Source organism: Macaca mulatta, chromosome 14, assembly GCF_049350105.2.
Source record: "Macaca mulatta isolate MMU2019108-1 chromosome 14, T2T-MMU8v2.0, whole genome shotgun sequence".
Classification (NCBI taxonomy): Eukaryota; Metazoa; Chordata; class Mammalia; order Primates; family Cercopithecidae; genus Macaca; species Macaca mulatta.
In genome coordinates, this window is record NC_133419.1 from 95306635 (window position 1) to 95331603 (window position 24969).

At 39.3% G+C, this 24969-nt stretch overlaps 1 protein-coding gene across 1 annotated transcript; it reads left to right on the forward strand.

Moving 5' to 3' along the window:
• The first annotated feature begins 890 nt into the window (after nt 1-890).
• C14H11orf97 (chromosome 14 C11orf97 homolog) lies at nt 891-23011 on the forward strand. The gene is made up of 4 exons (XM_015115525.3): nt 891-1169; nt 6032-6136; nt 17684-17809; nt 22779-23011. The coding sequence occupies exons 1-4, from the start codon at nt 935-937 to the stop codon at nt 22781-22783; spliced, it is 471 nt and encodes a 156-aa protein (XP_014971011.3). The 5' UTR covers nt 891-934; the 3' UTR covers nt 22784-23011.
• The last annotated feature ends 1958 nt before the right edge of the window (nt 23012-24969 follow it).

The following is a 24969-nucleotide window of genomic DNA, read 5'->3' on the forward strand; positions in this document are numbered from 1 at the left end:
CTCTAGTCAAAATTTCAATTTATCTATAATAGTAGTATAAAGGAGCAGTAAGTATATGTGACACAGGGAGTATGAAAATCAACATGATATCTAAAATTGAAAAACATAAAAAGCAGCAATATAAGGATTTGGTATTAAAAGTGTTTGGCTCTGGGGTACAATGGAGACAGAGGAGGTCTCCTGTATTGGGTTGCAAGCCTTGTAGAACGATTTAATACTATAAAACAATGCACATTCAACTTTCATAAAATTAACACCACAACGTAATCCATTTTTTAAGGACTGCAAAACCAAAACCAAGACAAAAGCAACCTTATGCTCCAAATAAAACCCTGAATTTTTCTACTTGCTCTTCAAATTAAAATTTGCTGAATTTGATTTCATCTGTAAAGTTAGTTATTAGTTTATTAGTTTTGTGAATACAAAAGAGCTTGGAAACTACAATTTGCTTAATAATAGTAATAATTTACAACGTGAAAGTTGGGATTCATCAGCATTTACTTATTCAATCATGTTGCGTGTGTGTAGCAGGGAGCGGGATGCGACAGGCACAAGGCTGCGTGAAACCAGCAACGGTGCCTTGTACTCACCTGCACACCGGTTCCACTTCTAACTTTTCTGTTCTGGGCAGTGATCTATTCTGTCGGCTTTGGGACCAGACTTCTGAGTCCACATTCCAACGGTGCCGCTTCCTCGCTATGAGGCCTCATGCAGTTTCCTTCGCTTTTTCTGAATCTCAGATTCTGTATCTGGGAATAGTGAAGACTCTCTTGCCGAGCTCGTGTGAGAAATTAACGAGAAATTAAGGGAAAGTCCTTTGCTTAGGTCAATGATAATAATAACCCCAGCCTCATAACTTCAGCGCCTTCTTTGGCGCGCGAGATACCTAGGGCCTCGGAAGGCGGGCTAGGGGCGGGGAGAATCGGCAGTCACTATGGCAACCCGAGACGCCTCGCGTGCCGGGCTGCCTGCAACTGAGCTGAGAAGGAAACAGTGCCCGGGGCTCTCAGAAGACAGCTGCGGCATGACAGGCGAGGAGGCAGTGGTGGTGACCGCAGTGGTGGCGCCCGAGGCGGGTCGCGAAGAGGAGCAGCCTCCGCCGCCGGCAGGGCTGGGGTGCGAGGCGCCAGAGGAGCCCGGCCGCGGCCGCGTAGAGCACGGCCAGCAGTGTGAGTTCAGCTCCCGCCGCGGACGCTACCGGGAGGAGGGGCGTGGAGAACGAGTGACGGGGCAGCTGGGGGAAACCGCAGTGGAACTGGCTGAGAAGGTTTGGGGCAGGGGAGGTGGAGCTGCTGCTTTTGACAGAGCCAGAGATGATGGCACTGTGGCAGAAAGCATCGGTTCATCTTTCCAAGCCCTCCTTCCCGATAGCCTGCCTGAACCCAGAGTCTGGACATCAGCTCCGATTTAATCGGTAGTTGCATTATTCTGAAAGGAATTACACACACACACACACACACATTTATATGTATACCATTTTATACATGCATTTATATATGTATATGTATGTGTATATATGCATGCGTATACACCCTTAGAAACACGCAGCTCATTGTGCCAGTTATTTCATTTTACAGATGAGGAAATTGAGATCTAGACCAGAGGAAAGAAAGTGACTTGCCACAGTCAGTCAGTGCAGGTGAAATACTTAAATCACTTTTAACTTCCATCTCTTGGACTCTCAGTCTACAACTACCCAATCCTTTTAGAATCTCATAATTATGGGTCACATTTTAACGCACTGTTCTTTGCTCTCTGCCCTGCCAAACACACAATATTCAAATAGGTAAAGACAGTTCTGGCCCACAGCCACAGTGCAAGTGGCTGTAATTTGGGTCCTAGCCAGGTTGTTACTCACCCATACTGTTTCATGAATTAACAGATATTTCACAGCCTCTTGCACCCCAGGTCTTGAGTAGGTGCTAAGGAATGATGGTGAGAATAATAGACCAGAGGAACAGAGGAGTTTCCAGCCCTTCTGCAGCGCCTCCTTGATTGCCTTTCTGGAGAGCAGACTGGGGTTCTCCACGGTTCCTCTGCGCTGGCGGGCCCCAGGAGAGAGGGTTGGGCCGAAGCACCTCCTTTGGTGGACCACACACTCTCCTCCCCAGAGACCTCATCAAGGAGTTACAGAACCACTGCCTCCTGGTGAAAGGGGCCTCTTCCCTGGGCATCAGCTCCAGTATGACTATGAAACGTCATTCCTTGTGTTATTATCAGCAGCATGCAGAGGCCTTGCTTAGATATATTTAATAAATTCAGTATATTTGGGTAATGGAGATTACCCACATAAATTCAGTATATTTAGGTAATGGAGATTCTTTACTCCTACTTAAAATTATTATGATTATTATGATTTTTAGACAGCTCTGTTGCCAGGCTGGAGTGCAGTGGCATGATCTGGGCTCACTGCAACTCCACCTCCTGGGTTCAAGCAATTCTCATGCATCAGCCTCCTGAGTAGCTGAGATGACAGGCACACACCACCATGCCTGGATAATTTTTTCGCACTTTTAGTAGAGACAGGGTATCGCTACGTTGGCCAGGCTGGTCTTCAACTCCTGGCCTCGAGTGATCCGCTCGCCTCAGCCTCCCAAATTGCTGGGATTACAGGCATCAGCCACCGCGCCCGGCCTCCTACTTCAAATTCTATCAGGAAACTTCCCCATTAAAGATGCTAGTATCTAAGTTTCTTTCGTCCTGTGGCTCTAGGAGTAAAAGGTGGGATTAACATTCACTCATCAATTTAACATATATTGAGTCTTTACTACATGCCAGGCATTGGACAAGTTTCAGGGAAAGGACTAATGACTTAAGGCAGATGTCCAAACTTTCACAAGCTCACAAAGTTGGAGTGGGAAAATGAAAGAGTTCCTGCCTCAGCCTCCCTCAGAACCTCCTTTTAGGGGCTCAGCCTAAGTAGAGACAGGCTGTGCGCACAAGCACAAAGTACTCAGTCAATTTTCAAATGTCTCTAATTATTGGAAAGGTCTTCAGTCTCTCTACAGCTTCTACTCCCTAATCACAGGCCTGCTCTCAAACAAGAAGTGTGGTTGTTTCCCACGTAAACATCCTTGAATTATATAAAGGCGGCTATTCGAGCACCAACCAAATCTTTCATAGACTTAATGTCACCTTTATTTTATTTAATTTTTGCTTTTTTTTTTTTTTTTTTTTTTTTGGAGATGGAGCCTCACTCTGTCACCCAGGCTGGAGTGCAGTGGCACAACCTTGGCTCACTGCAACTTCCCCCTCCCGGGTTCAAGCAATTCTTTTGCCTCCCAGGTAGCTGGGACCACAGGCACGCACCATCACGCCTGGCTAATTGTTGTATTTTTAATAGAGATGGGGTTTCACCATGTTGGCCAGGCTGGTCTTGGACTCCTGACCTCAAGTGATCCACCCACCTCAGCCTCCCAAAATTCAGGGATTACAAGCGTGAGTCACCGTGCCTGGCCAATGTCACCTTTAAGATCACTTGTAGTGCTCTAACCTGGCTGGCTGGCCACTTCTTCCAACAATCTCCAATGTATCAAATCACTGAAACCTGTATTCTAGGTATGAACTGATTAGTAGAGTGCAGTGGATCTATAACTATGGGTTGTAATAAACTATAAACAATTTTTAATAACCCTAGGAGCTTGGGAGACTCAGGTAAGTGTGGCTTCTCATTTACATGATTTTAGTTTTGTGACTTAAGGAAGCTACTTTCTCAACTATAAAACAGGAATAATTATACTTGCCAATAGGTCATTGTGAGAAAGGGAAATAGTAATATATGTAAGATGCAATTGTTATTAGCTCTCAGCAAAAACACAAACAACAACAACAAAGAATCCCAAAAACCTGGAATAATATTGTTTCAAAAGAAATTCTGGAATAACATTGTTCTTAGTTATCCTTCTCAGTGATCACAGCTCCTCATGTCTATATAAACAAGACATCTATCGACCAATCCACTCAAAATGCTGGTAAAGATCAACATCAAACTGCTATGTTAGAGTTTGTAGAATTTTCTTTCTCTCTTTCCCTTCCTTCCTTTTTTCTTTTTTAAATTTTCTTTCCCTTCCTTTTCTTTCCCTTTCTCCTTTTCTTTCCTTTTTCCTTTCCTCTTTCCTTTCTCCTTTCCTTTCTCCTTTCCTTTCCTTTCTTTTCTCCTTTCTCCTTTCTTTCCCTTTTTCCTTTCCTCTCCTCTCCCTTCCTTCCTAGCCAAGTTTGTGAAAACTTTTTCTGCCTGAAAGTTCTCTCTCCTCTCCCCTCCCTTTCTCTCCCCTCCTTTCCTTTCTTCTCCTGAGCAGGAGATATTTGTTCGTACTAGCTCCTTAGTACTCTCCCAATTACCACAATTCTTCAAATCACCTTTAGTGATTTCTTCTGTACATTTTCCTAGCAGCAGGACTGAAATTTATCAGGAGACCTGAACTGACAGCAGGTGATCTTTTCCTTTCTGTTGTTCTGTTATAGGCTTAGTTTTCTTCCTAGCCAAGTTTGTGAACCCTTTTTCTGCTTGAAGACCATGATTTAACAGATTAAACCAAAGTTAGGCTTCAGTAATGCTGTTCCCATATTTTATTCATATGATTTCCAACTTTGGGGAAACAAGAATGAGACCCTGAAAGTATATAATTCTAACTTTTTCATGTCTGAGGGTGTGTCTGGATCTTCATGACTGGGAATGACCTGGGATCACTGCCGGAAGCAGCAGGTCTCTTGCCCCATTTGTGCCAGTCTGCATCCCCATCAAATTGACTCACTTGTGTTGTTTATTGATTCGTCTGGAAAAGATGAGATACCTGCCCATATATATGGGAGTTTAAAATCAAATCATGAACAACTAAAGTACTCAGTTGTTTAGGTTTTCAATGGTTCCTTGAATTGAGCTTTTGGGTACTGAGATTAGAACTACCGGTTCACTGACATTCACAGTTACTGTATAACTGCATTGACAGACATGCACGCAGAATAGTCTTTAGTCAGAGCTCTAATTTCACAGTGCTTAGTTCTAACTGGACACACATTTGTTGAGCATTTATTATTACATCAAGCTCTATTCTAAGACTCTGATGAACTGAAGAGGCAACATCCCTGCCCTTATGGGGTTTGTGATGTGGTAGAGAAGATAGATATCAAATGAATAGCTACACAAATAATTGTATGTAAAGAAATGAAGCTGTATCCAAAATGCAATAAGTAAAATGAGAAATAAAGTAGGGTGCCATGATAAAAAGTCCTTTCCAGATTGTGGCGTAAGGGAAAGTTTCCCTAAAGAACTAATGTTTAAGGCAAGACCTAAAATTTGAGTAGAAGTTATATAGGCAAAACCAGGAGAAAGGCAGCTCAGGTAGCAAAAACAGCACGTGCAAAGGTAGGAATGAACGGAAGGGCCATGTGGCTGGAGCCCAGAGAGCGAGAGAGGCTGACAGGAGAGACTGCGGATATGGGTAGGCCCAACAGCACAGAGCTCTTCTGTTTCTCTGGAGTTCTGACATCTGGACTGAGCAGAAGAAATGTAGCCACGGTGTTTAGAACAAACAATTCAGTCCTTGACTGTAGTAGTCATGTCCTATAGGTCCAGATTTAGAGGCCAGGGAAAAGTCCTATGTCCATAAGTGGTTCACTACTACAATTCAGTTTCACTCTTTTAAAATGACGATTTAAAAATGCTGAGATTTTGTTCTCTCTTCTGTACCTGGATTGTAAGCTCCATACACACATCTGTCTCATTCATTGTTCTGTCTTCAGCCCCTAGCCAAATGCTTGTCACACTTTATGTATTTCTTCCTAACACCTAAAAGAGGTACCTGAAACTTACCCTACAAGTTCAGGAATTACATGAAAATGTGAAGTCCCAAAAGAACCTAAAGTTCCCATGGAAGAGATCTTTCCAAGATAGAGCCTTCAGGGCAAATTGTCTGATATTTGTATGGAATAACATGTCTTCTTTTTAAAAAATTGTTATCATATAGATATAATGGCTAGAAGATTGGGCAGAATTTATACTAAGTAATTGATTTTGTTAATGCCTTTATAGGGAAGAAATTTTTATATTGTGAACCACATAAGAGAATTAAGGAAGTACTGGAAGAAGAACTTTATATTAAGAGAGATGAATGCCACATTAAAAATCCAGCTGCAGGTAATCTCAGTGACGAAGTATATTTGTGAAATTAATATGAAATTGCCTATTTGATGACAGAGTATTTTATTATAAAACCATACTATTGAAGTAAAAATAGGTTTTTGGAAAGTTCTTGAACTAGTTTATAATGAATTTGCTTATGTCCAAATAAACCTTCATATCTAGAAAAAAAAAATAGGCTGGGCGTGGTGGCTCCCGCCTGTAATCGCAGCACTTTGGGAGGCCGAGGTGGGTGGATCACAGGTCAGGAGATCGAGACTGTCCTGGCTAAAACAGTGAAACCCCATCTCTACTAACAATACAAAAAATTAGCCAGGCATGGTGGTGGGCACCTGTAGTCCCAGCTACTCGGGAGGCTGACACAGGAGAATGGCGTGAACCTGGAGGCGGAGCTTGCAGTAAGCCGAGATCCTGCTACTGCACTCCAGCCTGGGTGACAGAGCGAGACTCCATATCAAACAAACAAACAAAAAAGAAGAAGTAGATATCAATATGTACTTTGCTGTCCCACTTTCTTGGTGGAGTTATTTCTATTTAATGACATGTACAATGTTTTCCAAGTGCCTGAAAAACACAATAATATATTTAATCTTTATCAATATACGTATGACAAGTAACAGTGGTTTCCAAACTTTAGATTTGCATCAGAATTACCTGGGAGCTCGTTAAAAGCAGATTGCTGGGCGCCACCCCTGGCATATCTGGCTCAGTAGGTCTGCAGTGAGGCCCAAGAATTTGGATTTCTACAACATTACCGGATAATGTTAATGCTGCTGGTCCAGTACCCGACTTTGCAAATCACTGACTTAGCAGAACCTAAGTCATTTACACGGTCAAATCATCCAAGGATTTCATCCCACAGAGGATCTGAGCGTTGATAGCTCTTATTGATCGTTCATGTGTGCAAGAGATGCTCGAGGAGCCCCAGAATCCCAGATGTTAGTTTGAAACTGCTGACACCCTTCATTTTCATGGTTCCTTCTCAACAATTACTAGATGTATATTTCATGCTCTCCCAATCATCAGATTTTTATTGTGACACTCTTAGGTATCAGCAGTTGCTAGAAGAAATAACAAAACTATTGTATTGCATAGACTCCTTCATTAAGAGACCTTGACATTTTTTATGGAGAATTGTTGGTCAACCTGCGAGTGAGGTCCCAATTCACTAAGGATTCCTAAGAGAGAGGCTGCAGGACCAGAAGTCCATCATTTCAGATTACATGATGTATGTTGTGCCCACTGTACTTTTTTTTTTTTTTTTTGGAACGGAGTCTCGCTCTGTCACCCAGGCTGGAGTACAGTGGCACGATCTCTGCTCACTGCAACCTCTGCCTCCTGGATTCAAGCGATTCTTCTGCCTCATTCTCCTGAGTAGCTGGGATTACAGGCACACAGCACCACGCCCAGCTAATTTTTGTAGTTTTAGTAGAGATGGGGTTTCACCATGTTGGTCAGGTTGGTCTGGAACTCCTGACCTAGTGATCCGCCCGCCTTGGCCTCCCAATGTGCTGGGATTACAGGTGTGAGCCACCGTGTCCGACCCCACTTTACATTTCTAAAGCAGACATAGAAACTCCTTTGGGTCTTCTCGTATGACCCATTCTTATAAAAGGAGAGACCAATAAAATAGTGCAATTTGCTCCCACAATATCTTCAAGGAAAGTTTTAAAGTCTATTTTGAGGCAGGGCGCGGTGGCTCAAGCCTGTAATCCCAGCACTTTGGGAGGCCGAGACGGGCGGATCACGAGGTCAGGAGATCAAGACCATCCTGGCTAACACAGTGAAACCCCGTCTCTACTAAAAAATACAAAAAACTAGCCGGGCGAGGTAGCGGGCGCCTGTAGTCCCAGCTACTCGGGAGGCTGAGGCAGGAGAATGGCGTGAACCCGGGAGGCGGAGCTTGCAGTGAGCTGAGAGCCGGCCACTGCACTCCAGCCTGGGCCACAGAGCCAGACTCCGCCAAAAAAAAAAAAAAGTCTATTTTGAAATAAACGAATGGATGCGGAATGACCTACTAGATTTCAGCTGGAAGCCCTGCCTACATGTACTATTTTCCTGGTGTTTAACATTTTTTTCTAAGTCTATACCATTATATTTTGGATTTATCTTCATTGTTTTAAAAATCTATATAAAAGCTAGTTTATACACTAGCTGTGTGTTGTATTATTCTTATTGGATACATTAGATTGTAAGACAGTCTGAGTGAATAGGATGTATCATTTGGTTTATAAAAATTCATTTTCCTAAGCAATCTTTTCAAATATCCTTTATATAAAATGAAGACTGGCTGCTTTTTAAAATAACATCCACTAGAGGTGGCACAGAGGTACTATTTTAGCCTAGAAAAATCTTTCAATGCTGAGAATAGATTCTATAAATTTGGGTTTTTAAATGATATACTTGTGGGAAATCCTGCTCTTTTAAAAATATATATCATGGCTAGAAGCCACATACCATTGGCCAGAACAGGGAATTAGCATCTAGCGAGGGTGCCACACTCTTCCAGCCCAGCCTCAGAGCCTAGAGGCCAGTCATTGAACCTTTGCTTCTAGTTCAGTTTGCAGTGACCCCTCCTTTATATATCTGATGACAGCCATGGCTTCTTTTCCTGGAAGACACATCTTGTTACATACATGCAGAATTTTGCATAAGACTTTTAGAGAATTGTGTGGTTCCTATAGCTACTATTTTAAAATATAAGTACATGTTAACCATTTTCTCCATCCCTTTACTTCTCCTTTGCTACTTCACCTATTCTAATTAAGCGTTTGCTCCCATGGGTCCAGGGAAACTGTTCTTTCCCAGGATTGCAAATAGCCTTCCTTTTGAAGGTCAAATCCAATGATCCCTCCAACATACTCAACCTCTCTGTAACGTCTGATGTAGTTGTTTTCTCCTTCCCTCTAAAAACACTTTCTTAGCTTGGACTGTAGGTCACAATGCTCCAATTTCCTGGTTTTGCTCCTACCTCTTTAGCTATTCTTTCTCCATCTTCTTTGCTGGCTCTCCCTCCTCCTAGTCTGTATAATTTAGAGGGCTCAGTCACAGGCTCTTTTCTCTACCTACCCTCACACCTTGGGAGATCTAGCCCTATTGGGCTAATGACTCCAGCAGTTTTTATTTCTACCCCATACTTTTCCCTTTAAATCCCAAAACCTACTTGATTCTCCACTTGGATGTCGAATAGGCCTCTCAACCTTAAGATGTCCAGAACAGAACTCTTATTCTCTACCCCCAGGCTTTTAAAAACCCATAGGTCTTTCCCATATCATGAGATGGTACCACCAAACACCTAGAAGTCAGTTCCTCAAACTCCATATCCAGTCTATCAGCCAATTCTGTTGAATTCAGTATATATCCTAAATCCCCCACCAGCACGGTTGCCAAGCCCCTGTCACCTTTTGCAGGCCTGGCAATAGCATCCTATAACAGCCTCTACTACTGCCCTTGCTACTGTTAATTCTCTCCACTGAAACCAGAGGGATCTTTTACAAACATAAATTGTTACATGTCACCTCCATGCTTAAAGCTGTCTGATGGCTTTTTATTATTCTGAGACTAGATTTCATGCTTCCATGGCCAGCTCATCTCTCTGATCTCATCTCCTATACTTTCCCACTCCACTTTAACCACATAGGCTTTCTTGACATTTTGGAACATGCCAAACCCATTTTTACCCCTTGGGACATTTAAATGTCACCCAGACATTCAGATGTCTTCCTCTCTCTTCATTCAGGCTTCAACTGCATATGCCGTCTTCTCAGAGAGGCCTTTCCGCTCCAGCAGGTCAAAATAGAAACTGTCCTCCAAGTCACCTTCTAATCCCTTACACTGCTTTCTTCTTTCTCCTGTTTTCTATTGCTACCTGAAATTTTATGCAGACAGTCCCCAACTTATCGCGGTTCAACTTAATGATTTTTCAATGTGATGGTGTGAAAGTTGCTTTTTTCCTGGGCTAGCGATATGCCGTATGACACTCGTTTGCAACGCTGGGCAGTGGCCATGAGCGGCAGCTTCTAGTTAGCCATTCTAATGTAAGTGTTCTGAGCATGTTTAAGGTAGGCTAGGCCAAGCTATGATGTTTGGTAGGTTAGGTGTATGAAATGCATTTTCTACTTAGAATTTTTTTTCAACTTATGATAGGTTTTTCAGGATGTAACTCCATTGTAAGTCGAGGAGCATCCATCTTTCTTTATATACTTCTTTTTTGACTATCTGTCCCACTAGAACACAAGCTATCTAAGGATAGGGGCTTAATTTTGCTTACCCCAAATCCTCACAAAGCTATATGATATTGATATTCTGATCCCCATCTTAGGATGAGTAAACTGAGATTTTGGGAGGTTTTTAACTTGCCCAAGTTATGCATTAAGTAGCACAACCAGATCTAAATTCAGATCTGACCCCCAATTCCATAGACTTTCTACTCACTATGGTGTCTCTGGTGACACGTTATGGCTATATGCAGTGGATACTGTTCTGCCTCTAGGTGGCTTGAGCTTTCTGCAACATTTGACATTGTTGATGGCTCTCTCCTTCAACGTTGCTCCTTTCTCAAATTCCATGATACTTAACTGTCCTGGTTCTCCCTCTACTCCTTTCTCACCCTCTGTTAAGCACTCTTTTTATTCACTCCATTCTCCAAATCTTGATGTTTATCAGAATGTTTCCGACAGTCTTGTAATCTTGTTCCATTAGGTTTCCTGGGATTTTCTCAGACTTTCCACTATGGCCTCTCTAGGATGCCTCTGAAATGTGTCCCTACAGGTAAACTTCTTTTCCTGGATATCCATAAGTCGTAAGATAACTCAGGCCCAACATGACCAAAACAAAACTCACACCTCTAGGACGGTCACGGTGGCTAATGCCTGTAATCCCAGCACTTTGGGAGGCTGTGACGGGTGGATCACGAGGTCAGGAGATCGAGACCACCCTGGCTAACACGGTGAAACCCCGTCTCTACTAAACATACAAAAAAAATTTAGCTGGGCGCAGTGGTGGGCGCCTGTAGTGCCAGCTACTCGGGAGGCTGAGGCAGGAGAATGGCGTGAACCGGGGAGCTTGCTATAAGCCGAGCTCCGCCACTGCACTCCAGCCTGGGAGACAGAGTGAGACTCCGTCTTAAAACAAACAAACAAACAAAAACACACAAAAAACTCACACCTCTCCCCGACTTGCTGCTTCCCTTATATCACCCATCCCAATGAATAGCATGGCCTAAGGTCCAAATGCAAAACCACAGAGCCATCCCCTATCTCCACACCGGACCACCATATTCCACATCTAATTAGACTGTGAGAGGTACCTTAGTTTGGCTCAAGATCCCAAAATGTTGACCCGTATGCCAGGTTCACCTTGCAGACATATTTATTTGCCCTGCAGTATATTTTTTAAATATCTGAACCAGTTGTCAATATTTTAAAATAGAAATTTTATATACAAACTAGACGTCTAGATTTTCTTGAGTGGTGATGGAGCAGGGAGGGTAAAGGATGATTTGACAACACCAAGGCACCATTTGCATCGGGCAACAGTGGCTGGGGTTGGGTTACAATGCCCCGTGCTGACCTGCCCACTCCACTGTTCAGCATCCTACACCAAGTTCCCTACTCCAGTGGGAAACATCACAAGTTATGTATGTTCACGTGCCCACTGCAGGTTTTTTCTTCTCATTGTAGAAATAGAAAAAATTGTTTCTCTTTTATGATGCCTTCATCAAAAGTAGTAAAAAAGGGAAAGACTGGGAGAACCAATTATTTCTTACCCCTGGCCAGCTTTACTTATATTACTGGCCTGGCCTCTTCCTATGTATATTTGAATTTGTGACTTTGGATAAACACTACATACTATTTTGCAGATATTCCCAAGCCTGTCTAAATTCTAGGGACCCCAACACATATGCATGGATCTCAGCATATTTGTAGCTATGTATGAATTAGCTGGGTTTGTTTGAATTTTAAGACAATCAACTCCATATACTCTCACAACAAAGTAATTGATTGTTGAAGGTGAGACTTCAGTAAGAGTCCAGACTGGATTTTCCTTAACCATAGATAAAATACTGCAATACTGGGCTATGTAGCAAAGCATAGGTGAACTTATTGAAGAGTCTGTTAAGAGTGCAATCTGTCCTGGAGGTAAACAACTTAAATCATAGCATGTTTTATTTTCGAATGAGTTGACAGTGACAATTATGGAAGTACCCAGAAGCCGTGTGTTTATTTCTGTGCTTTTTCTCTTCTCCTTTGGTTGAATGAAATTAGTAAAAAAAAATCAAAAGTTTCAGAAGTTGAGTTTTATGGATGTTGAACAGAATGAACATTATATTTCTTTGGGGATACCATTGGTTGCACAGCTAGTGAGACTCAGGAGAAAGAGTTGTTCAGACTGGGGCTCTTATCTGAATGAGCTGTCCTACTTGTTCTTGTGGTCATATTGTGACTACAGCTAATAAGGGCTGTGAAGACACTGAAATGGACAAGGTGTCTCACGTGGTTGTTACTTTGCACTCTATTCTTGGGTCTAGGGAATGCCATTAGTGACAATAGAAACAATGGGCTGACAGGCCTCTTGTCCTCCCTTCTGTGGACTTTTGATTCCTTGTAGGCTCTTGATGCAGTGATACATGGGCTGAGTTAGAAGCACTGGATGCCAGGGTGAGAGTTAGGGATGTCTTTTTATATGATGATGTTGATGTTGGGAATTATGGTGATAATAATAGTGATAATGGTTATCATTTACAGAGTTTCTTCTGCACATGATACATTTTTTGCAAATAATCTCTTTTAATTCTTGCAATAACCAGTGAGATATATGCTCTTTTGATTCACATTTTGAAGAACTTGAAGCTGAGGCTCAGGGGGTGACTTGTCCAATGTCACACTGATACCTGGATGCAGATTTGTCAGAAGCTAATGTTCTTGCTCTTAGTCATTGGGTTCTTCCATCTCTCTTTAAAACATAAGATTATGCCTTCGGAGAAGAACAGAGATTTGAAATTGATTTAGTAGCAAATAGTGTTCTATTCAGTTAAAAAAAAAGAAATGTTGCTAGTTTTCTCTAAGTTCAGTTTCAGTTTAGCCTCCAGGTTCAAATTTGAGGTAAAACGGGTTTCAGAGGCTTTCCACATTCCTATCAGATAAGGACAAACAACCTGGGTCTACTTGAAAAGGTTAACCTCATACTGAAAAAAAAAAAAAAAAAAGGAGTGTAATTTTCTCATCAGATCTTTTAATCAGATAAAATGGAATTTGGGCAACTTATAGAACTTTCTGGATAAGGAAGAATTTAGCTAATGTCCATCATTCATATATTCTCAGTGATTTCCTGAAGATTTTCCTTTCCTTACAACTTTTCGAAAACAAAAATGTAGAATTGGCTGAGTGCAGTGGCTCATGCCTGTAATCCCAACACTTTGGGAGGCCGAGGTGGGCCGATCACAAGAGGTCAGGAGTTCGAAATCAGCCCAGGCAACATGGTGAAACCTCGTCTCTACTAAAAATACAAAAATTAGCCAGGCCTGGTAGCGTGCGCCTGTGGTCCCAGCTACTCTCCAGGCTGAGGCAGGATAATTGCTTGAACCCAGGAGGCGAATGTTGCAGTGAGCTGAGATCTCACCACTGCACTTCAGCTTGGACAACAGAGCAAGACTCTGTCTCAAGAAAAAAAAAAAAAGAAAGAAAGAAAGAAAAGAAAAATGTAGGCTTGTGAGACATTCATTATGGAACTAGTACATTTATTGTATTGTTTATTTTAAAACTATTTCTGCATTTCTATTCTATAAAGGACTTTGCAGAAATAAAGTGATGTATTAATTTAATGTTTTCAAGTTGCAAGGGCTTTTGTATTTTTCTGGCTAAAACCTACAAAGGTTATAGTAGTCATGAAAAATTTGATTAATAAACTTATTAATTTTCCCCTTACATAACACTTCCTTTTCCAATGAATTTCAGAAGTGTATTGCCAAATACATTAATGAGTTCTACATGTGCCTTAATACATGGAAACTTAATTTTGAATCCAGTTTATTTACTATATTAAGTACAAGCTTAGAAAGTGCAAAATGTTGCCAAGCAAGTGTGGATATATTTCATTATTTCATTCAATTAAAATGTTTTCTGCACCTACAATATAGGAGGAATTTACTAGACACGAGTTATTCATTATTTCATTCAATTAAAATGTTTTCTGCACCTACAATATAGGAGGAATTTGCTAGACACCAAAGGCATGTCGAGACAATTATAGAGTCTAGGAGTCGCCAGACATAAATTAAAAGTACTTATATTTTTCTTTCTCTAGTCAAACCTCTGACCTTGTTTGCACAAGAGAAGTACAGATGATATGGCTCTAAACTGGCTTTTCAAGCTCCAATGTTCATTATTTACAGTCCAGAGAGAGCTGAAAGGAACTCAAATATTTTTAAGGTGTGAGCTTACCTTCCCTATAAAACCAGACCAGGTCCTACTGGCTAAAATTTTGGGCATAAAGGCATGCTTTAGTCATTTTAAAATTCAGTATAAAAATACACCTATAAAGGTTTCTGAGTGGAAAGTGTTGGAAGCATGAGAAGGGAAGAGAGAAGAGGAATCTCTAGAGGATTCTGAGCCTCAAGAACAGATTTGATTCTTTTCTTCTAGCTTCTCCCTTTGTGCCTGCTGCCCTTTTCTTTTTCAGTTGAGAGGAGTCGACACTTGAAGTCTTTCTGGCTTTGTCTGCCTTCCTCCTTCTGGAATGCACATGCCCTGAGCTGAGGGAGTTAAGTTTCTCTTAAAAGAAGCAGCTGCCTCAGAGAGCATCCATGGTTTTTTCTAGACCCGCTTTTATCCAGTCAAATATATCACCTTCTGGAACTTCTTCACCCAAACATCACTTCACATGTGTGAAGGGCTATTATTTTTTTCCCGCAACCATTATCCCTGAATATAGCAAATATTTATGCATAACCATATTTTGCTTTGAGAGTTTCTAATGCATTTCTGGGCATCGGCATTTATATTTCAGCTGTTTTTCTCTATGACATTCTTGTGATTGCATGTGAAAGAGCACACTTACACTTAACTAGTACAATTCTTCCATCTAATTTGATGTGATTTGTCTGCACGGTTCTGCTTCCTGATTTTATACTGCTTTCCACATACTGGATCTTCACAAAGTGTCAACCACAAGTCCAAATCTATTTCCTTGGTCTCCCACAGGGTATCATGCACTGGGGGTATTAAATATAAATGTCATGGGCCACTAAGTTTTAGAGTTTATTATCCAGAGGCTGGGGAGCAGTCCTTTTCTTTTTTTTTTTTTTTTTATTATTATTTTACTTTGAGTTCTAGGGTACATGTGCACACATGCAGGTTTGTTACATATGCATACATGTGCCAAGCTGGTGTGCTGCGCCCGTTAACTCATTTACATTAGGTATGTCTCCTAATGCTATCCCTCTCCCCTTCCCCTACCCCCGGCAGGCCCTGGTGTTTGATGTTCCCCACCCTGTGTCCATGTGTTCTCATTGTTCAGTTCCCACATATGAGTAAGAACATACAGTGTTTGGTTTTCTGTCCTTGTGATAGTTTGCTCAGAATGATGGTTTCCAGCTTCATCCATGTCCCTATGAAGGACATGAACTCATCCTTTTTTATGGCTGCATAGTATTCCATGGTGTATATGTGCCACATTTTCTTAATCCAGTCTATCATTGATGGACATTTGGGTTGGTTCTAAGTCTTTGCTATTGTGAATAGTGCCACAATAAACATACGTGTGCTTGTGTCTTTATAGCAGCATGATTTATAATCCTTTGGGTATATGCCCAGTAACGGGGTGGCTGGGTCAAATGGTATTTCTAGTTCTAGATCCTTGAGGAATGACCACACTGTTTCATTTCTTCTAGATTTTCTAGTTTATTTGCATACAGGTGTTTATAGTATTCTCTGATGGTAGTTTGTATTTCTGAGGGATTGGTGGTGATATCCCCTTTATCATTTTTTATTACATCTATTTGATTCTTCTCTCTTTTCTTCTTAATTAGTCTTTCTAGTGGTCTATCAATTTTGTTGATCTTTCCAAAAAACCAGCTCCTGGATTCATGAATTTTTTGAAGGGTGGTTTGTGTCTCTATCTCCTTCAGTTCGGGAGCAGCCCTTTTGTATCTCTGAACAGGATAGAAGAGGAAACTGGCTTGCATGGCAGGGGAAGATTTAGGTTAGATAGAAGGTACAGCTTAAACTTTCTAAGGTCTTAAACAGAAGGAGATTGTGGAATCTTCCTTGAAGGTCTTTGAAGAAGAGAGAAACTAATCTCGACAGATAACTTCAGCTACTCCACTCAGGAGTGGAAAAGGAGAGGCAGGTATTGACATACAGTTTGGCAAGTCAGTTCAATGACTGTACCTTCAGTCACGGAATCTTAGTCCATGCTTGGATAGTAAAATCATTCTCCCTGTAAAAAAAAGCTATCATTCATTGAGTACAAAGCACTTTACAGCCATCTCATCTAAATCCTACAATAATCCTTCAAGTAGATATTATCATCCCTATTTCAAAATTGAGGAAATTAAGACATAGTGGGTTACATAACTTGGTCAAAATCAAATAACTGATAGATGGTAGAACTAAGATCAAAACCCAGATCTCCTCTGAACCCAGAGACTATGCTGCTAGTAATTACTTGCTATGGAACCCTTTAGAGAGGGATCAAATATCGGTGAGGACGCCAGTGGGCAGCCTTGGATCTATGAAGAATGTTTGGCATTAATATTTGCAGCCTTAGAAATGGGAAAAACAACTTACGGCAACTCACCCAAATTCACCAACTTACTAGACTTGGGTTGCAGTTTTCTACACAGTGGACATTCACCACGTGCTTGTTTGCTGAGTCTCAAAACGTAACCAGGTGATTTTAGGATATGGAGGATAACCAACTGCCAATCTTTGCTAAACCTTATTGAAAGGCATCAGGGTCCAAGAACTGTAATTATCAATGGGTAAACATCACTTTCCAGGTATTTTGCAATGATTTTTAAAACGCAGGATCCAGTGAGTTTATTGTTGCTCTTTTTCAAGGGGAGATTAGACAGCATCTAGTTTGTGGCTTTTAGAGGATTCTTGGATCTATTGGATGAATTAACTATTGGATGAATTAATGTAGTGATTTTTGGTCCTATTATCTTTAGAAATATTTTCTCTTACTGTAGGAATTAAATCAGAATCAGATAAAGTTGACTAAATGAATTCTATTTATTAACTGTTATTTATTCCTGATCCCTTTCTGTTTTGTTATGGATGTTTCTGTTATCTGTTTGTTTAGGGGCAAGTTAAATGATCTAAGAGCACTGTAGAAGTTTAATTGCATAGAGAATAGTTGAATGAATGAAATGGAATAAAAGATTAAACAAATGATAAAGATTTGGGTGGTTTGATTAGTCAAACCAAATAAACCCACACCCAAATAAATAAAAAAAAAAATCACCAATTAAAATCTTTAAAATACTGTGCTAAAAAGAGAATATGCTAATAATTATTTTCTTGCTTTAAAAAATATTGACAGTGGCCCTGGAAGGGATTTGGAGCATTAAAAGGAATCTCCCTGTGGAAGGCTTGAAGCCAGGACTGCCGAGCAGAAACAGTTTATTGCCACAAGCCAAGTACTATTCCAGGCACGGAGGACTGAGAAGTAAGACCCTGATGCCCTTGACTTCCACTGAAGCCCCTGAGGGGACTTTGCAGTTTACAGACAAGTGGTATATGCTCTGTTTAAAGATCTCAATCAGAATTCAACCTTCCTTTGACTTGTTTCTCTTGGATTGCTTTTAGTTTGACCATATTATGTCACTATGGAACTCAAACTGTAACAATTCATCTAACCAATTTACCCCCATGGATACAACAGAAGTTCATCCTCTGGGATACACTTATGACTTTTTTCTTTACTTTCTATCTACACAAGACTTTCTAGCACACAGTCGGCCTTTGTGAAGAGGAATCCTGCACTGTCTTTTCTTCTAGATAGAGGATCATTGTTTCCCAGTGGAAATGAGGAAAGGGAAATGAGGGAATGAAGGAAGAACATGGCAGCTACTTTGCTTGGCACTCTTAGTTTCACCTTATTCCAGGAATGAGGCCACCAGACTGGGCCCAGGATACTGTTGTTCCTCAGCAGACATAAACTTTGGAACAAAATATTACTCATTCCTCACTGTCATAGCCAGTGTCTGCCAGGAACATTTGTAGCAGGATGTGGGGAAGACAGAGGTCTTCATATGGAAGCACAGTGTCCAGATAATCTAGGGTCATGCAGCTAGGTACATAAGTCCTTAAAATAGACCTAAAATTGGGAGATTACCCTGGGTCCAAAGGGAGAAGTAGATAAAATTCAAGCTTGGTACTCAACCAAGATATGAATCATAATAGCAATGCTATATAGCATTACTTAGTCTAGATTCTTAATATATACAATAATAGGCTGGCCACAGTGGCTCACACCTGTAATCCCAGTACTTTAGGAGGCCAAGATGGGCAGATTACCTGAGGTCAGGAATTTGAGATCAGCCTGGGCAACATGGTGAAAACCCATCTCTACTAAAAATACAAAAATTAGCTGGGCATGGTGGCACGCATCTGTAATCCCAGCTACTTGGGAGGCTGAGGCAGAAGAATTCCTTGAACCTGGGAGGCAAAGGTTGCAGTGAGCCAAGATCGCACCACTGCACTCCAGTCTGGGTGACAGAGTATATATTATAATTATATAATTATATATTATATAATAATATAATTTGTAATTTATATATTATATAATTATATAATTTGTAATTAATATATATTATGTTGATATAATACATTATAATATTTCTATATATGTAATATTTCTATATTATATAATATACATTATATAATAATTATATATTATATAATATTTATATATTATATAATATACATTATATAATATTTATATATTATATAATATTTATATAGTATATAATATACATTATATAATATTTATATATTATATACTATTTATATAGTATATAATATACATTATATAATATTTATATATTATATAGTATTTATATAGTATATAATATTTATATAGTATATAGTATTTATATAGTATATAGTATTTATATATTATATATTTATATAGTATATAGTATTTATATATTATATATAATATTTATATATTATATATTTTTATATATCATATATTTATGTATTATATAATATTTGTGTGGTATATATTTATATATTATATAGTATTTATATATTATATAATATTATGTATAACATAATATTTATGTATTATAGATAGTATTTATGTAGTATATAATATTCATATGATATAAATATTATATATGATATACATATATACTATATATGTATGTATATATAGTATATATACTATATATGTATATAGTATACTATACATACTATATATACTACATATGTATATAGTATACTATACATACTATATATACTACATATGTATATAGTATACTATACATACTATATATACTATATATGTATATAGTATATAATATTTATATGCTATATATAATATTTATATATTATATAATATTTATATAGTATATAATATTTATATATTATATAATTATATAGTATATATTTATATAATTATATAATTATATAGTATATAATATTTATGTATTATATACTATGTATATATTATATATATTTATGTATTATATATTTATATATTATATAATATATGCACACACAATAGTATATAATATTCTATCTAATGTCTACAACAATTACATGAAACAAGTATAATTCATTTCACAGATAAGGAAACTGAGGCACAGGGAGGTGAAATAATGTACCCCGGGTCGCTCAGCTAGCAAGTAGAAGAGTAGAATGCTGGGATTTGAACCAAAGCAGTCTGTCTCCAAAGTCCATGCATTCAACCACTAGACACTACTGCGTCTCTGAGCCAAGTGCCCACAAGCTAGGATGTCTACTAAACCTGAAGTGAGATGAGAGCTCAATAAAAGTGTCACACAGGAGTAGGGGCCCCAGGAGGCCAGGGATGCAGCCTCTGGGATATGGGCTCAGTAAGGGGGAAAATACAGCCACTGAGAAACTGAGACAAGAGGTTAAAAAAAAAAAACAAAACTTGTTACTAAAGGGGATTCATGTAGCAAACAGGAACCAGTTAGGAAGACTTCGGTTTAATGATGATAAAGTAGTAGTAGCCACCATTTATCATGTGCCAGGCATGGCAGCAAGTGTTTTATATAGTTATGTAATCCACATGATCATATGAGTTGAGGATTATAATCTCCATTTTCTGGGTAAGAAAACTAACGCATAGAGACACTTCACTACCTACAATCCCATGTCTAGGAGGTAGTGGAGCCAGAACTACAAACCCATGTCCATCTGGCTTCCAAGACTATGCCCTCAGTTCCAAGACTATGGCCCAAGACTACTGGACCATCACGGCAGATAATCTAGTCACTGTGCAACAAGCAACAGTTGTAGTGTTGTGGTTAAATAGGTACAAATGCCAGGGATATGGGAACACAGGGTTTTAGGAATCTGGGAGGCAGCTACCTTCATAATCCACAAAGATACTAGTGTCCTGCAGTAATGGTTGATTCAACCAAAGTCTGGGCCACTTGTCTATTGGAAGCTATTTATCTCAACTTTCCACTCAATTTCTTAGGTTCCACTTATCGTAGGTAATTCCATCATTCCAAGAAAACTCACTAAGTAATTTGTTTTAAAGATGAATGGTTTTCTGCATGCCTATTATGAGACCTATTGAATAACAAATTTCCTTTATTTAAAGACATATAAGTCCAATAAATTACCCAATTTATCGATTAGGGACATATGATAAAAGATTCAGGTTTCATTTTGACCATAATTGCATTCCTTTCATCCATACAATTTAAGAGACATTTCATGGCTCCCGCTCATTTTTACTCATCCACACTGCATTCCTAGGAGCCCTCGGCCCTCCATTTACTTCCAGCTGGTGCCAAGCCCTTATAGTGGTCATGTTACAATATGTAACTGTTATTGACAGATAGCTTAGCTTCACCTCTTTAGGTTGCCAGCTGCATTTTTGTCATATCATATGAGCTGCTACTATCTGCTGTACAATCACAATTGATCAATCTAGATGTCAGACTGATAACCAAGAATTAGACCTTTCTCATTATCAGTGAAAAAAGGAAGATGCTAGGCACAGAAATATCATAGATGAACAAAATCCACAGATAATTTTCTAAAATTGTCAGTAGTAATTAATACACTATCACAAGCTCCATGAAGGCAGGGACTGTCTTTTACTCACCACTGTGTATCTGGCACTTAGCACAGTGCCTGGTACAACAGGTGCTCAATTGCTATTAGTCATGAGAATGACCAATGAATGAATGAACCAGTAAGTATGTGTTAAATGCCTCTTTAGGTTTAGAATCTTCTTGCTGCTAACTCACATACCTCCCCCGCTCCCTCAAAAGTATATTGTTTTCTCTACTTGAGACTGCTAAACTAAACCAAATGCAAACAATAGAGGGAAAATCAATGCAACCTACTCTTTTCAATGTGTGAATCATGAAAATTTGCATATATTTTAAATACATCTTGGAACTAACACTTTCAAAGAGAGGTCTTCTGTGGCTTACAATGAGTTTTCCAGGAACTTCTCCCATAAAATATGCTTCAGTTAGATACTTCAGTCAAATCTCATGGTCAATTTAAACAATTCACTCGTGCTTTTTTTTTTTTTTCTCTTTCTCATGAACAATGTGATCATGGTAGTTAGGACTCTTCCAACATATAATACACATCATTTAAAGTTTAAATTTAGAATTATGATCGTCCAACTGTAGTTCTAAAGCATGTTTCCATTAGAGACTGTGAATCTTCTACTGCTTTCATCACACTAAGAGGTTTTATTCATTTACTTTTATCAATCCCAGCATTCTGGGAGGCCAAGGCAGGCAGATCACTTGAGGCCAGGAGTTCAAGACCAGCCTGGTCAACATGGCAAAACCCTGTCTCTACTAAAAATACAAAAATTAGCAGGTGGGGTGATGCACGCTTCTAGTCCCAGCTACTCGGGAGGCTGAAGAATGAGAATCACTAGAACCCGGGAGGCAGGGGTTGCAGCGAACCAAGATTGAGCCACTTCATTCCAGCCTGGGTGACAGAGCAAGACTGTGTCTCAAACAAACAAACAAATGGTAATGGTTGATGACAAAAAACCTTTTATCGTTTCCTTCTTATTCTGTGCCATAAAACAAGCCAGAAAAAAAAAAAAAAAAAGGCGTTGTCTAGTCTGGTACTAAGCTTGAATGTGCCTACAAATCACGTGGTATCTCAATAAAATTCAGACCTGATGCCATAGGTCTGGGGTAGGCTCTGAGATTCTGCATTTCCAACCAGCTCCCAGGTGATGCTGATGCTCCTTGTCTGGAAACTATGTGTCAGTCGTGAGAGTTTGGAAGACTGAGTAGTGGCTTTTCCAGTTACTGGGATGACGTGGGTATGGCTCTTACATTCTGTTCAACCAAATGGGAACATTAAGTCAAATTTAGATTAAAATGAGTGAGATTAAAGAGCATCTCCCCAAAGTAAAACACTTTTTTTTTCACTTTTTCTTTTAACTCTAGGATAAGATGAATTAGATTTTCCATTAAGGAGGAACCTCTTTCTGCTGATGTCTGAAGAACGGAGAAGAAACTCAAGCTCGTTTCAGGATTTAAGATGTGTGCAAAAAATATGATAGCCTGTAATTACTATTATTGGTACTAATACCTATCTGTAAACTAATCCAAAGTAATGAAAGACTATTGGTAAAGTTCACTAAGTACCTGAAAACAATAAAGGAAAATATTATACTTATTTTTAGTTGTCACAGTTAGAATTCATTTGGCTTCTAATTCAGCTTATTTTATTAAATAAGTGAAACAATGATGAAACAAAGGCACGTTTACTGAGTATTTACTTCAAGGCAAACATTATAAACCTTAACCCTTTACTACAGCATAATGTGTTAGCCCATTTTTAAAAAACAGAACTAAATCCAGATACAGATAATGGTGAGTAAATGAATGACAGAAGAAAAGTCTGTGACTCAGAGACAAACATTTTTATGCTAACCTTGGTAGAGCTAATCATTTCTCTAGAACTTGTTCAATAAATAGTAGGGAGCCAGGAAATTTATGGTAAGATCTAAAAAAAAGCAAAGTATTTAGGCCAGGCACGGTGGTTCACACCTGTAATCCCAGCACTTTGGAATGCCAAGGCGGGCCGATCACTTGAGGTCAAGAGTCCAAGATCAGCCTGGCCAAAATGGTGAAACCCTATCTCTACTAAAAATACAAAACTTAGCCAGGCATGGTGGCACACTCTTGTAATCCCAGCTACTTGGGAGGCTGAGGCAGGAGAATTGCTTGAACCCAGCAGGCGGAGGTTGCAGTGAGCCAAGATCATACCACTGCACTCCAGCCTGAGTGAAAGAGTGAGACTCTGTCTCAAAAAGAAAAAAAAAAGTATTTAAATAATACTGCCAAGTTAAAAAGAAGAAAAAAACTCCTTCCCTTTCCACCATTTGTCGAAGTAATATATGTGCAATATAGATAAATTGGAAAATGAAGATATGTAACGGAAAAAAAGTCATCTGCAATTCTATTTCCAGAAACAACTATTGAATTACATAATGCCCCATTCATTAAAATATCATGTTAAATAATTACATAAATTCTTTATATATTTGTTCTAAACTTGTTTATTTATTACTCTTTTTTTTAATATTTGGGTTTTTCTGATTTTTCATTTTATACATAACTGCTGTGATTTGTTTACACTCCCAGCCCCTACCCCTTACACTGCTGTGATTTGTTTACACTCCCAGCCCCTACCCCTTACAAAGTTATTTTTTTCTAGTATTCTGGTTATACACTTTTCATTCTCCTTCCTCTCTAGGCTCAGCTCATAAAACTTCCTTCAGTTCCCTGTTCCCAAGTTCATAATTGTTTCTAATGTAACAAATCTAGTCAACAGATTTGTTGACTGAGTATGTCCCTTCCCTACTTAAAAATATTTACACTGTGAAACAGTCAGTAATCTTGAGTCAAGATCCAAACCTTTCCAGATTTAATATAAAAATTTCCATTTAGTTACTGCCTGCTAGATGAGATCCTACATGTAAGCCAACTCCAGCCACCACCTTGTTTATGGAACTTTTTCATCACTGGCTACTTCAAAACAGTGTTGCAGGGCAATGCCTAAAACTGAGGGATTACATCTGAAATTGGTCAAGAAATATAACACCCAAAACTGCCTAGAGTTAGGGCAAAGCATTTACTATTTGTAGAAATCTAAAATCTTAAGCTTCTAAAAATTCTTACTCCCAACCTCATTGCGTGTATGTTAGGATGTCACACAGAAAGTGCAATGGGTGGGGGACTTCTGTTAATCCATTGGAAATGATATCCTGTTCTTACTTGAGTTCCCAGTATGACTTTATAAACATGCTCAGGGATTTCCTTTCTCACTTCCACTATATTCCTGCCAATTGTCCAATGACAAGCTCCCTGTCATTTATTTTCAGATTTGCTGCCTGGGCTGGGTGCTCTGAACTGGTCTCTCCTTTTCTGACCATCCTCTAATACTATTTACAGTTGTTCTCATGGCACTGTTTCCGCGTTGAAGTTTCATTCTTATTCCACTTTGGGGACCTAGTTCCTTTTGTAGTTGAATTCTGTTCTTCATTGCCCCATTGTGTATTTTCCCAACTGGATCCAAGTATAGGAATTATTTATAATAGTGAATAACTGAAACCACCTAAAATGCCTAAAA